Source organism: Haemorhous mexicanus, chromosome 5 (assembly GCF_027477595.1).
Source record: "Haemorhous mexicanus isolate bHaeMex1 chromosome 5, bHaeMex1.pri, whole genome shotgun sequence".
Lineage (NCBI taxonomy): Eukaryota > Metazoa > Chordata > Aves > Passeriformes > Fringillidae > Haemorhous > Haemorhous mexicanus.
Genome location: NC_082345.1, coordinates 60,450,923 through 60,465,502, shown reverse-complemented (window position 1 = coordinate 60,465,502; position 14,580 = coordinate 60,450,923). Strand labels below are relative to the sequence as shown.

Here is a 14,580-nt window from a genome sequence, read left to right as displayed (position 1 = left end):
CCCCCTACCCTGTCCTTGTGAGCGCCCACCTGAGTGCTGCAGCCACTTCAGGGATCCCCAGCACAGGACAAACATGGACCTGTTGGAGTGGGTCCAGAGGAGGGCCATGAAGGTGATCAGAGGGCTGGAGCATCTCTCCTATGAGGAAAGGCTGAGAGTATTGAGGTTGTTCAGCCTGGAGAAGTGAAGGCTCTGGGGAGATGTTACTGTAACCTTTCAGTACTTAAAGGAGGCTTTTAATAAAGCTGGAGAGAGACTTTTTGCCCGGGCCTGTAGAGACAGGACAAAGGGCAGCATTTCAAACAGAAGAGATTTAAACTGGGCATAAAAAGTGCATTTTCTATGATGAGGGAGCTCAAAGATGTTGTGGATGTTCTCTTCCTGGAAGTGTTCAAGGTCAGGACTGATGTGGCTTTAAACAGCGTGATCAAGCTGAAGATGTCCCTGCCCACAGCAGGAGGTGTGGACTAGATGAACTTTAAAGATTCCCAGTGGATTTATTGTGTGATGCTATAGTTCTGGCTGACTTGCATTCTGGATGCACAATCATTTCTCTCTGAAAAGATGGCATAGAAGACTCCTATGTGATGTATGTGATGATTTTGCCTGAGATGTCTGAATGAACTGTACAGGGATATGTGACATGTGGTAACTGCAATCAAAGAATCACTGCAGAGTTAATTTATTTCTCAATATAAATTTCCATTCCATGTTGCCTTGCCAATATTGGATAAGTTTAAGGAATGCACTTTGATAACTGTTATGGTCATCTTGTGAAATTTTTGCCTAATATGAGCTAGATACATTTTTTTGTGTGTTTTGTCTTTTCAGTGCAGAGGTGGGTGATGGAAGAATGATTGTATGATTGTATTTGTACCCCTTTACTATTCTTAACAGAAAACTCATTTATTTTTCCAATCCATCCAGTCTCATTTTCTTGATTCTAGAATTGTCAAAGGTGTTATTAAGACATAGGCATTTCTTACTGGAGTTTTTCTACACATGGTATCTATTATTTCTTCATTCCTCACTCATCTTACCTCCTCCCTTACATATCTAATGTGACTCTGTATTTTTACTATAAGAATGCATCTTTGGACCATAGAGACCTGTGCAGTAAAGAACAGGAGTTGGCTTTGGGCAGCAGGACAGTCACTTCCTGTCATGCATACAGCTCTCAACTGAGAGAAGAAATAAAAACTTGTTCAAATCATCTGTCGCTTTAGCAGATTCCTCTGTGCTGTTTTTTTGTCATCTGGAGGTTCCTGTGCAAGTATGTTTTTGGCTCCAGCTAGAGAGTTTGCAGAACTTTTCTAGCAGTTAATGTTTAATCATGCATGATAATTTAATCTATTTTTTTGTTCTTAGATTACTTTGCATCTTCTTTCTCTGTTGGTTGTCTCTAAGTTTAGGCTTCTAAGTGACTGCACATGTGTCATATCACAGTTTGATTAAAGTTTTAAAAATTGATCTAACAAATATTAGGAGTTTTTAAATATAAATATAATTGAATCTTGAAATCTGTAGCTGTCTTATAGCAGTCAATTTTGAATGATGATGTATGTAAAGGTTTTCCTTTTCAGTGCTTCCTGAGTCTGTGCTCTGAATTGTTTTCAGTTTTTGTCCCAGAAAGACTATGCCTCACTGCAATTGCTTCTTATTTATTTCAGAAATACAAATGAGATCTCCTGAAATCATGAGAACATAGGATAATTCTGCACAATGTAGTGCTAGTTCTGAGGTCAGACTGACTTTCTCAAGGCTTTGTCCAGCTGGGTCTTGAGCCCTCCAAGGATAGAGACTGGGCAGTCTCTGGAGGTTAACCTATTCCAGTGCTTCCTCATCCTTATGTTGAAGGTTCTCCCCAATAGGCAGATGGAATATTTTTTGCTCATACTGCTTATCTCTTATCTTCCCGCTGGGCACCACTATTGAAAATGGAGGTTTGTCATCTTGGTAACTTGGGTTTATTAGGCCGTGATTAGGTGCTTCTGGAGCTCTCTTTTCTCCAGGTTGAACAAGCCCACTTTCCCCAGCCTCTCAAAGAGCATGTGCTCCATATCTCTTAGCATCTTGGTGACCTTTTGCTCTTGCTTCAGTTTATTCTGAAGTTTATTACCTTTTTCTTGTATCAGGTTCCTTAAAACTGGACGTGGTATTTTAGATATGGTCTTGAAATACAAGAAATTATTTTTAAGCGTTTGAAGGAAAATGTACACAGTAAAGACTGAACTCTGGAACTGTTTGTTCAGAGAGGTTGTAGAACCCTCATTCTGGAAGTTCAAACCCAGAGTCCACGTGGCCTTGAGCAGCTTGTTACAGGTGATTTGGCTTTGGGCAGCATACACTTCCCTCCATGGGCCTGCAGTCTGCTGGCTGGCGTTGTTAGGGCTCACCAGAGACTCGGTCTGAGCTTTCTGTCTGCTGAGATTTCAGGTCCTTTGGCACAGAACTCGTCTCCAGCCCATATTCTTGCAAGATGTGCTGGTTTATGCTGATTTATGAAAACCTGGTTCTGAGGCTGTGTGTGGCCATATGCAAAATATATCTTCCATGTGTGTGATAAAGCTGGTTGTCTTTACAACCCTTCTAAACTGTAGATGATGCATGAGCATTTTTGTATTTTCATCTGTGGCTGTTCATACGGGAAAACAAGAATTATCCCATGAGTATTTTTTCCATGTAATTAAGTAGACATTCCCATATATCCAGATTATTAACTTTTTTTTATTACTAAATTGTCCTTTATAACATTTTCTTCAATAGTGTCTCATTAACATTCAAGTAAAAAGTTCACATTGATCTGTGCCACCTGAAAATGTAATGTTCATGTATAAAATAGAGTATAACTTTTCATTTTAAGTTGGAGTATACTGGTAATAAAATAACCAAAGGGGAAATACATGCATTGCATAATGATCTAACCAGATGGATTAAAAATAGCACTAAAATATTAATATAATCATTTATCAGGGCCTGGTAATTTTTAGAATAAAAGTGAGATAATTCATATCCAGGGACCAGTGTGCTGAGGTACATATTAGCTGTTTCTATGTCTGATAAAATAGCAAGATTTATGACCTTCAAAGGGAATCCTGCAGAGTTCTTTCTCACTCCTGGGTTATGGGAAGTTGTTACAGGAAGGAAGGAAGGAAGTGGTGGAAGGAAGGAAGGAAGGGAGGGAGGGAGGGTGCTTGGAAAACTGGATCCAATAAATAACATGAACATGCATTTCTGTTGTTAAGAAGAATGTGCAGAAATAAGTCTTCTGTAAATTCTTCACAGGACCTTCCTGGTTTATTTTAAAGGAAAAATAGGTCAAATATAGCTTTCTTTGTACCTTTTCATGGAACTCCTGCACAAGTTTCTCATAATAATGCAATTTTCCAGTCTGTCACTGAGAATAAAATTTTCAGGAAGACAACAAATCTATTTGTAATCAGTAGATGAAATATACTGTGCTATCAGTATACTTCAACATAAAAGTATTTTATTCTCTACCTAAAATTTGCAGCATTAGCTTTTGGAATTGTATATGTTTGTATTTATGATTTCTAGCTCTTATCCAGATTTGAACTGTTGCCTGGCCTATGTTGTAATCCAAAAAAATATACCCTGAGGACTTTTGTCATTGCTGTTTAACAGTTTCTGTGATTTAAAATACATCCACTTGGATAAAGCTGAGGTTTGACTACACAGACCATTAGAAGGTTGGATCTTTGCTTCTGACTCTGTGGATGCTACTCTAACAGGAGAATCAGTACCTACATTTTAATAAGCTGTTGGGTTTTTTTTTGTCCTGTTATGTAGGAATAAGTAAGAAACCGTTTTGGATGTAAAAATTTTTGGCCTGCAATGCTTTGTAAATATTTTTCCTACTTTTTAGGAAAAATAGGGAATTTAGGAAATTTTGCATTCTGAAAAGTCAGGCTTAATAGTTGTAATGGTTGACAGACCTTTTCTTCTAAAGAAAGTGTCCTGGAGTAATAATGGAGCATGCTATGGACTGTGCTAACAGCATAGTTCAGCACACTTGTGTGTTTGTTCTTGTGCATACACACTCTATCCTGAACTGTATTCAGGACTGAGTTTACATTATAATCTCTATCTTCAAGAAACATTTTGGGGGTAAGTGTGCTTCCATTGATAGTGTTAATATACCTCATGGATATCATTATCTGGTATCATGCTTCCCTCCCTCTTGCCCCTATCTTTTTGCATAACTTTCTGAGCAAGGTGAACCAAGATTTTTAATAGGAGTTTGCTTAGAGAATTCTGAAGTATGTGAATGAAGTACTTAAATGACTAAAAGAGAAGAATTCAGGAGATCTCTTTGTGACATAATGGGGATAAGAAAACCTTTTTCTTTCAGTTGTCATTTGTTCATGTGATACTATACTTGAACATACAAAATTGATGCATAGCAATTCTTAAATATGCATTGGTAGAGAAAACAGACATCCAAGTCTGTATGTCTGTATGGTTTATATGGATTGCTTAGTGTATCCTCTATATTTAAAAGCTCTGATCTCATTGATAAAACATGAGCAAACAACACATAAACACCTTGTGTCAAAACTTTCCATTTGGTTCTAGAAATGTTTCTGATATTTTTTTCAGGGCACTGTTGGTGAGCAGTGTGTATGACCTGAAAAGATGAGAAGCATTTGTGCCTACACCTCTGCTTGGCTGCAGTCATTATGTCAAATTACTGACAGTGCTTTTTTCTTTTAGTTTGGCTGTCTCTGTTTCTTCTTCATGATATCATGAAAGATTGTTTTCCATTCCTCTTCAGCTTGCTGTTTCTTCTTTTATAATTATCCCATCATCATTTATTAAGAGAAAAAAGATGAGGGATTCTCTTCAGCCAGTGCCTATGAAGTCTCTCTCTCTCTCTCTCTCACCTTCTCTGGGAGGACAGTCCCAGTTAAATTTGTTATGAGCATTTGTGCAAGTTTCTTCCATTTAAGATTTCTCTACCCTTAAAAAAACAAGGAATTGCTTAATGGTTTTTAAAAAAGCCTATAATTTTAGTACTTTATTTTAAATTATAACAACTAGGTTTTGAAAAATCCAGACCTAGTTGTAGTTGCAGGGAAGTAGGATGTTATACCAGCTTCTACAGAATAAGTACAGACTACTAACACAAAGATTTGAAGCTGATGAAAGTTTTGATCTCCTGTGACATTATAAAGTCCTAACCTTCTGTATTGTAAGGTGAAACTAATTATGTGTCAGTCTGAACTAGATATTATGAGCATTCAGCTGTGAAGTAGGTTAGCATAGTTCACTGAAAGTGTGTTGGAACCTATCTGAGTAGAACATCAAGGAATTTAGATATTCATTGCGCACCAATGCATGAATTTTTATGTTTTTTAAGTCTCTGGTGTACATACATAATTTGTCATATGTGAATGCTTACTGTCAAGAACAGTGTTTGGAAATAAGAGATATTTTATGTGAATTCCTAGTTTTCATCCTGAATTCTTTTTTTATATTTCCTCATTTGAAACTTTGACCATCAATAATGAGCAAAAGACAATCTCTAAAATAGTCATAAGCAATTAAGAAAATAATTGTCTTGTCTCAACAGCCCTGAGCAATAATTCATGAATTTTGTGAGTTTGGAATGTTTTTTCTTTTCTGTGTTTCTATTTTTCCTTCATCAATAAGCACAAAAGGAGCAAGAATAGTGGGTAACAGAATACCTTTTTCATTTTTAAAGTCTTTTTCACAGTTTCATAAACTCCAGGAAGTCAACTATAACTGTCATAGGAGGGCGTATGTACAACTCAGTTTAATTAGAAGAGACTACTGGGGAATCCAGTAAAGATCTTTCCAGTTTGGGTGGGTCAGCACAAGCAGAAGAGTGACCCCCAGCTGTGTTCATTTGCAGCTGAAATAATGAACAGAGAAATAAAAAGGCGAAAGATCAAATGTAGGGAAAAGCAAATTTACCTGTTTTCAAATCAAGATGGCAGTTTTGGGTTGCAGTTCCAGGTTTGTATGGAGTAAATTAGGCTTGGAGAAAGAAAGTTTCAGATTCATAGATCACAGTCAAGAGTTGCATTACCTGGGGAGAGACTAATGATCGAAGCACCAGTGTCTTAACTCTGTGTTGACTTTCAGTATTACATACAGGAGCATTCTTTTACAGAGGGTCTCTTACAGAGGAAATAATTAAATACCATGTTGCTATACTTTGAGTGCAGTACTGCTTCTAGAAACACCAGATAACTTTGTTTAAATAAATAAATAAATAAATTAACAGTACATAAGCATTTTGCGACATAAAAAAAGTGAACACAGTTTTTGTTGTTAGAGTACATTCTGTAAAGAAATTGATTACGATTTCCTAAAGATGCTGTGCCCTGCATATTATCCATGACCAATACAGGTGTGTGTGAGACTTGTATAAAAGGCAGTGTTCCAGTGCTTGGGATAGTTTCTGTCTTCCTGAAATGAGATTATAATAGATCTGAATTCTGTGTGAGTCTTTTCATTCTCTCCAATTTGGTGCTTTACTGCATTAAAAAGGATGCTCATGTTGTGTTTGTGAAATAATGTCAACAAGCTGAAATTGTTACCTGTTTTACTTGGTGATTGTGGAAAATAAAAAATTCAGGAAATTATTCTTACTTCTTCATCCATACTGTTTTAGTTTATACACTGAGTTCTAATATTAATTATTGTGAAAGGGCTACTGTTAAACTAGAAAATTTTGCTATAATTTTAAAAATAGCTATTACTGGGGTCATTTACAAGTGATCAGAGCATACAGTAGACTTTTTGATACTTTTTGATACTTGTTGGCTGAAGTACTTTACAGAATTATTAGTGTATCATTTTGCCTTGAGAATTTTAGACTTCACACTTTATAGCAGTTTTGCGGAATTTGAAGATTAAATTCCAGTTCAGTTTCATAAGTCAAATAACACCTAAAAAAACTTCATGTAAGTAAAGTCAAGAGAGTCAATAAAACGTTTTTTTTGTTTGAAATAGAAAAACATAACAATGAACTGATACATAAAATATATCAACTGATAATCATCTCTTCTACTCTAAGACCAAGTTAAAATTAAATAAAGTCAAGAAAAATTAATAAGTTGGGATTACTTAGCTCCAGTTGATAAAGGAATTACTCAAATGATAGCAGTTGAGGCAAAACATCCTATACTCTGATTTTCTATGCGTGTGATGGTTACACACAAAAAAACCCCTTCTACATAGCAACTTTCTTTTAAAATATGTATGTATAATTTTCTTTTCTTGAATCTCTCAAGAAGCACAGGAAGACAACTGTAACTGTAATGAGGTGAATGGAGGGATTGCCCCTTAAATATCAAGAAACATTGCTGTATATTTAAATAATGTCAGTATTTTAAAAGATTGATCACTTTGGGTTTCAAGCAGAGATATCTTTCTTGCTCTCATTTTTTCAAACTCAAGTCTATATTATAGAGCTGCAATCTACAAATTAAAAATCCATTTAGAGTTAATTCATTCAAAGAAATGTATGCAAATATAGTGCCCTTTTAGCTCCATTGCTTGTGTGTTAGATTTTTATTAATGTTATTAACTGTAATCTTGGGTTTAGAACAGTTATGAGTACATTAAAACAGACTTTTGATTTCTTATGCTGCTTGAAGTTATTACTCTGTACTTCAAAAGATCAAATTCTTTCCCTGCCTCTGATTATAGGCTAAATTTTCTATATTTCCTTCATTATTTGTAGAATTACAAATTTCTGAGAAAAAAAACACCTTAAAGATATCTAACATGGCACATTTTGGCATGTAAGATGAGGGCCTTTTAAAGCTACTTGGATTTCTGCAATAAGGTAACTCCACTAGATTAGCAAGTAGAGAGCAGTTGATGCAGGAATAGCTGTACAGAATGTGCTGTTAGAGGTGAGGACTCACAGGACTGTGAAGTGTGATGATTTACTCTTTTACTGTAGCAAAAGACCTAGGAAATGTAGTCACAAAACAGAAACACCATAAGAAAACAGATAAGAATACATGGATTAAGAAAAGTAATTGAAAGAGAAGAAACCTTTTTTGCTTTTCTGCAGCTAATACTTGTATGTGGTCTCCTCTTTAGGATAACTACACGTTTGCACAGCCAGGAATCCAGAAGAAAGTGAAGATGTTGGAAGAACTTGTTAGTCGGATTGATGGTAAGTCTCAAAGGCAAACTAATTTCTAACAGATGTTACGCTGAAAGGGTTTAGTTAAAATGTTTGCAAGAAAAGCCAACATCACAGCAGTCACCTGCAATGGTGTGGCAACGTCACCTTCCTCAGGTGAGGTGTCATCACTGGCTTGTGGCACGCTGGCCTTTGCGGATCACTGTCGTGTATCATTTAAAAGAAAGCCACTAGAGCATGAGCCTCTTTCATTACTTTTTATTAGGGCAATATAATCAAAATTCAATGGCAATTTCTTTGCAGCAGAGTAATGACCACGTACAAAAGGCAGCCAGTATTCATTTCCCATTAAGCCTCAATGGTTGTTGTAATGCAGGCAAGTCACAGTGGTTGTTTATGGCTGTCCTTCGGCACTATGTTTTGTGCCTTTGTGCATCATTTTGCTCTCTGGAATGCCTGCATAATTTCTCTGTGGAATCCAATTAATTATGGACTCTGGAAATAACATCTTTAATTTTACAGATAAATTACAGTATGTGCAGGGGTAATTTTAGATTATTCTTTCATGTTTAAGCAGCGCACTTTGAAATATTTTACCTTCATCCTTAAAGTAATTCCTTTCATGAAATGCTGACTGTCATATAGCTAGAACAGAGTTTAATTAAATGAAATGCAAGAGATAATGCTTGCCTATTCTAAACATAATCTCTTGATAGTTTGTTAAATTAATGAACAGAGTATTAACAAAATGTTGCCAAGCAGAACCGGGCATATATTTACAACACTAGCATGTCAGTAATGACTTAGAAAAAATATTTCTTGTGTAGCTTTATATTTGATAATCTTCTTGGAAACATTAATTCCCTGGTTTTGTTACATATACTGTGAAGTTTTTTTGTGCCTGTGCTTGTCATAGGAGATTTTGCCTGCTTGTATGTACATCCTTAATATTTTATAATGGTCTTTGTGCTTTTCTAGCATATTAAGGTATCTTTAATGATCAAAAACCAAGGCCAGGATAAAAATGTTTGTGTAGAATTACACTATAAACTTAAATGTATGTAAAAATTTTTGTCGTAGATATATATTTTTTTAAATGCCAGTAAATATGAAAAATATAAGGTCATATTTCTGTATATTGGGTAACCAAATATTTATATTATAGTTAAATCAGTGTATTTTGTTACTTGAAAAATAATCTAACTTCTTTAATGTGATTTTTTAATATGTAATTTTAGTCTTGCATCAATTGATGTTTACATTTCAGAAGCAAATTATTTTATCTTAAATGAAGTGTATAATTAAAATTCCTATAAATAGACTTACTTAACTTGGTCAATGAACATTTATATAAATAAATTGTTTAACCAAGTTTTTAAAATTAGAAATCACATTCTGATAGTCAACTTTCTTGTTTGATTGAATAAAAATATTAAGTATATAACAATATATTATTGTTTTGTTTAAGGAAAAAAGAAATGCTGAAGTCTTATTTATACCTTCAGTGCTTTAGGGATATAGTTAAATAATTTCTCTCAATTATTAGGTTCAGGAAGCATTATTTTTAAAGCTTCACACTTTAAAAAAATAAGTCAGTTGTAACAAATAGTTGTGTCATCTTATACTGTTCTTTGATCATCCTTTGCAGCTGAAAGTAACGTGTGAGTTCCTGTTTTTTATCTAATTTAAAATAAAGCTGTGAAGTCTTCATAAATTTTTTGCAGTTTTCAGTAGATATCATGAGTGTTTGCTAGTAAGTATTGATGGGCATTTAGAACTGCTTAGGTTACGTGGGGCCTCTGTCAGTCAGTGTTCCAAGCCTTTGCCCTTGCCTCAATGACTCTGTCTAATGGCACAGGGCCAGTTTAGAGCAGGCTCTGTGGAGTCTTGCCCTGTTGAGTTTTGAGTGATTCCAGGGATGGAGATTCTGCAGCTTCTTTGGGTAGGACTATTTGGGAAGTTTGACTACTTCCACTGTCATTTTATTTTTTATGTAAATAATTATTTTTTAAAATGGAGCTTATGTCCACCACCTTTTATTTTATCTCAGTGTACCTCTGAGAAGAATTTGGCTTCACGTTCTCTGTATGCTCCCTTTAGGTAGTTGCAGCTTTTCATAGACTTCTTTTTAAGGCTGGGCAAACCCAGTTCTATCAGCCTCCTTTCATGTGTGAAGTGCTCCAGCTTCCTCTGCCCCCCCGGGCTGGCTCCTGTGTGCCAGGGTCACAGCAATGGAGGTAATGCTGCAGACATGGTTTCCCAGCTGGTGGATGCAGAGAAAGAATCACTTCCTCTGACCCATTGGTGTCTTTCTTGCTTAGAAAACCCAACAAATGCATGGCCTTTCTTGCTGCAAGGACATTCTTGACTTGGGTACAGCCTGTTGTCCACCAGGATCCCTATGTCCTACTTGGCAGAGCTGCTTTCTATCAAGCTGTGCCCAGTCAGTGCTTGTTGAAAGAGACTTTTCCATCCCAAACACAGGACACTTGCCTCTCCTGAATCTCAGGAGATTCCTCTTAGCCTTTCCTTTAGCTTGCCAATGTTCCTTAAATAATAACCCTCACTTTCAGTGTGTCAAGCACTCTTTCCAGTCTGGTATCATTTGCAAACACAGAGTCTATTCTGTGCTCTCATTAGTTTTTAACAAAGATCCTGGCCCTAGTGCTGACTCTGGAGGGATATCATTAGTAATCAGTTGTCAATTGGACTTTGTATTGCTGATCACAACCTTTATACTACAGGGGTCCAGTTAAAAGTTTTGTGTAGTAAAGATACACATTTTTCATTATTCTTTGGGCCGTTTCTTTTTGTCTGGAAGACTGTCCACTCAGTTACTTTCTTTTTCAAGAAAAGCACACCAAAATATGTCTAAGATTAAAATGAAGTTTTAGTTGTTAATTAGACAATGGTGGTTGTGTACTGCATTCATAACCTTTTGGATGCATCAGCTAAGGGATCCTGAATTTATTGGGTTTTTGGTGGAATCGTGACATAGTTTGATTGAATATTGTGGTTTACTCTTAATTTCCTTTTTGCTTTTGTCTTTTTATTCTGGGTTTGCTATACTTCAGTGAAAGGGAAATGTATGCCTGATATAAATTCAGTGACTTTGCTTTTTAGAAAAGCCCCTCGTGATCTGTATTTGCTGTACATACTCTAAGTGCTCATTAAGGTTACTGTGCAAGAAAATAATATTCCTGTTGGTACTGTGTCACATTATATCTTGATGCTGGGTAACTGCACAGTGAAGCAAATCTTGATGTAGTAAGTAGCTGTGTGAGTGGATGAAGCCTGTACTGCTTATTTGCTAATAGTAATGGATTACCAGTGTATGAAAGGTGATGCTTGTGCTTTGGGGAGTGCTAATGCATTATGTCAGTGATTCAAGGAACCTTCATTAACCCAGCCTTATGGATCATAACTCCCCTCTAAGTAACTGTCCTTGTGTGTACACTCCAGAATATTGCAGAAGACTTCAAACAACCAAAATACTCTCTTAATTTAATCATAATCTCATTCTGCTTAAACTCCAGAAAATAATTTTGATAAATTGAGTTTAATGGAATTTTTTGGTCTGTTAATGGAATGTTGTTATAGATGAGATGGAGTTTGAAGATAAAACATTATTCAATCTCATTAGTCTACTCGTCATCATCATTCAGATTTTTCTTGGAATTATACAAAAAAATTGAGAGGGAGGATCAATAGATAGCTCAATAGTACAAGGAATCTCTTATGACTAATTATCTTTTCTGATTCCTGTAATGCCAGCAGAGCTTCTCTGCTCTAAATCATGAACCATTTCTCATGGTTTGTAAAAGTTCGCACTCACGTGGCACACTGTCTTCCACTTTTACTTCATTTAGGGTTGAAATCAAGGGGACATGGTATAGGAATGCCCAAATTAATTCAGGATTTGTATTTCCAGAATTTACAGGTGCTTAGCACTTGGCTGATGTCATGCTTGGAAGAGTCTCAACTTCTTCAATTAACTGTAAGACAACTGATAATTACATGAGAGTTTGAGGTAGCCATTTGGAGAAGCCTGGGCATTTGTAGATAAAAGTAGTCTGGGGATTCCATAAACATTGATAAAAAGTGTTAAAATCATGTAGCATTCTCTCCAAATTAACAATAAGGCAGTTATAGAAAAAAAAGTAGCCTATTATTATGTTAAATGTATTTTTTATATATGTTGGCTTATTAGTATTAAAGAAAATTGTAAAGCCAGTACTGACAACTCAGAAAAAATATTCTGTGTCTTGAGTGGGGATAAGTTTGAAAAGATTTTTTTCTACATCTTTTCTAGAACAACTCAACCCAGGTTTTGCATTTGTGTTCTGCACAGTTCTTTTTTTTCTAGATAAAGAAATTCTGTTAATACTGTTTCACATACTTTCACCAAAAATCACCAATCGTTTTGTAGAATTTTCCCTTGAATTTTAGTGACAAGAGATGGAAAAATGCAGAAAATTATTGAAAATAATAGTTAAAAAAGCTTACTGCTGCTGTATATACTTTCCCTCTTCTCTTCAAAATGGAGGTAGTGGAAAAATACCTGGGAACATAAAAGGAGTGCTGCATTTTAACTTTCTCATAAGGAAGAATTCAATTTCTCTGGAATTCAGCTACATTTTTCAAAGGTTCAATAAAATTTCAGAACTTCTGCTGTTTCCACTGTGAATGCATCTTCTGATCATCTGTTTTGGAGAGTTACCACAGCTATTCCTACATATGATGTTTTCATTGGGACAATTTCTAGTTTATTTGCATTTTATTGTTGTAAAAAAAGTTAGAATTTTTTTAAGAGGTGTTTTATTGTGAAGTTTAAGTTGTTATATTTAGATTGCTTAAAATAATGACTTTTAATAAATACTTAATATTATTGCTTGAGGAAATACTGTTAGTTATTCTTAAGTGCAGTTAAATTGCTATTTCATCTTTTAAAACCATCTTCTATTAAAAATTTTGCAAGTCCTATTTTTTTTATTGCTGCCATGTTTTATATGTGTTTTCATTCACACCACATGACAGATAAATTAGATAATGCCTCTTGTCTTAATGTTCTGAGCAAATTAATCTTGACTTCACTAATCATACTTTCTTTATTTATTTCTCTCTTGGGTTACAAATGTCTTGGTTGGCCCATTATCTGAAGTTCTGTAGATGATGCCAGAACTAAGGACTTGTAATAAAGTACTTTCATGTTGTGGCCTTAAATTCATATTTCGCATAATTTTGCTATTTACATAAAATTTTAAAATATTCTTGTAAATAGTTATGTGTTGTGTGTAAATGTGTGCAGATCAAGTTCTTAGTGAAATGTAGCCAGGTAAAACTTCTTCATTTTTAAATGCATTTTTGTTTAACCACAGCAGAAAGGCTTATTTAAATGTGCCATTCTGTGTACTTCTCAAGCTTTGAAATATTTGCTGTAGAAATGTCTAAAAGGTTGCTGGATAAAGCTCTTAATATTTATGTATAATATATTTTCTTATTTAATTGGAGAAGTTTATAAAACATCCTTCATTTGAACAGGATTAGTACTTGTAGGATTATCCTTTCAAAAGTCTTAGTTTATTTAAGAGCTGTGTGTTTTTAATGGGCTGCCGAAGTTTTAAATGTCCAGACTTCGCTTGGGATTCTTAGAGTTTCTTCTCTGAGTATTGTGTGGATGTTTTGCATTCAGCAGGTTCGTGTCCCAGGAGATAAAGGTGCCTATTCCCATAGAACTGTCCAATGCTCCAAACACAAACATTTCACAATTCTGCTCTGAGCTTAATTTCATATGACAAGTTAAGCCAAAAAGTACTTAGAGATACCTCATGAGTAGTTTTAATGCTTCCACAGTTTCTGAAGGACATTCAGTTTCTCTGGTGATTGAACTTTTTAAACTGCAGAGAAAATAGTTTTGCTTTTTTCTTTAGGAAAATCTGACTCTCAGAAAGACAAAATATCAACCAAGACTAATACATTTTCTTATTAATCCATTTACTGTTGTTTAATCAGAACTCACAGAACAAGTTATCTCTTCAATATATGTGATAGATATAGATTAATTAATTTGGTTTTTAATTTGAATCTTGTGTGTTCATACAATGAACTGATAATGAAACTGTGGTAATAGATGACATTTGATCTATCTTTGTTACGTATTTAATCATGCTAATGATTTTTTTGGTTGATGGTTGAAGAATGCATAATTATATGTGCAAAATTATGTTCATGTTTAATTATATTGTAAAACATTTTACAGATACCAATAACTTTGAATTAGGATTGTGTTGAAGTATCTGGAAAAAAGAGCTCTAATTGCAAGAGTTGCAAAATGGTTATTCTCAGCCTTGTGAAAGCATTTTGAATTGGAAATGGACATAGAATTTATTTAGACCTTACTGCTGCTATTGAGAATGAGTGATTAATAAGGA

At 34.9% G+C, this 14,580-nt stretch overlaps 1 protein-coding gene across 2 annotated transcripts in view; it reads left to right on the top strand.

The window, feature by feature from the left end:
- Window positions 1-14,580, top strand: part of TBC1D22A (TBC1 domain family member 22A) — a 140,596-nt gene that overhangs the window by 53,336 nt on the left and 72,680 nt on the right. For both annotated transcript variants that reach the window (XM_059847286.1, XM_059847287.1), the window contains exon 10: window positions 8,104-8,179. In XM_059847286.1, coding sequence (XP_059703269.1) covers window positions 8,104-8,179 — 76 coding nt within the window. The remainder of the gene's footprint in view (window positions 1-8,103; window positions 8,180-14,580) is intronic.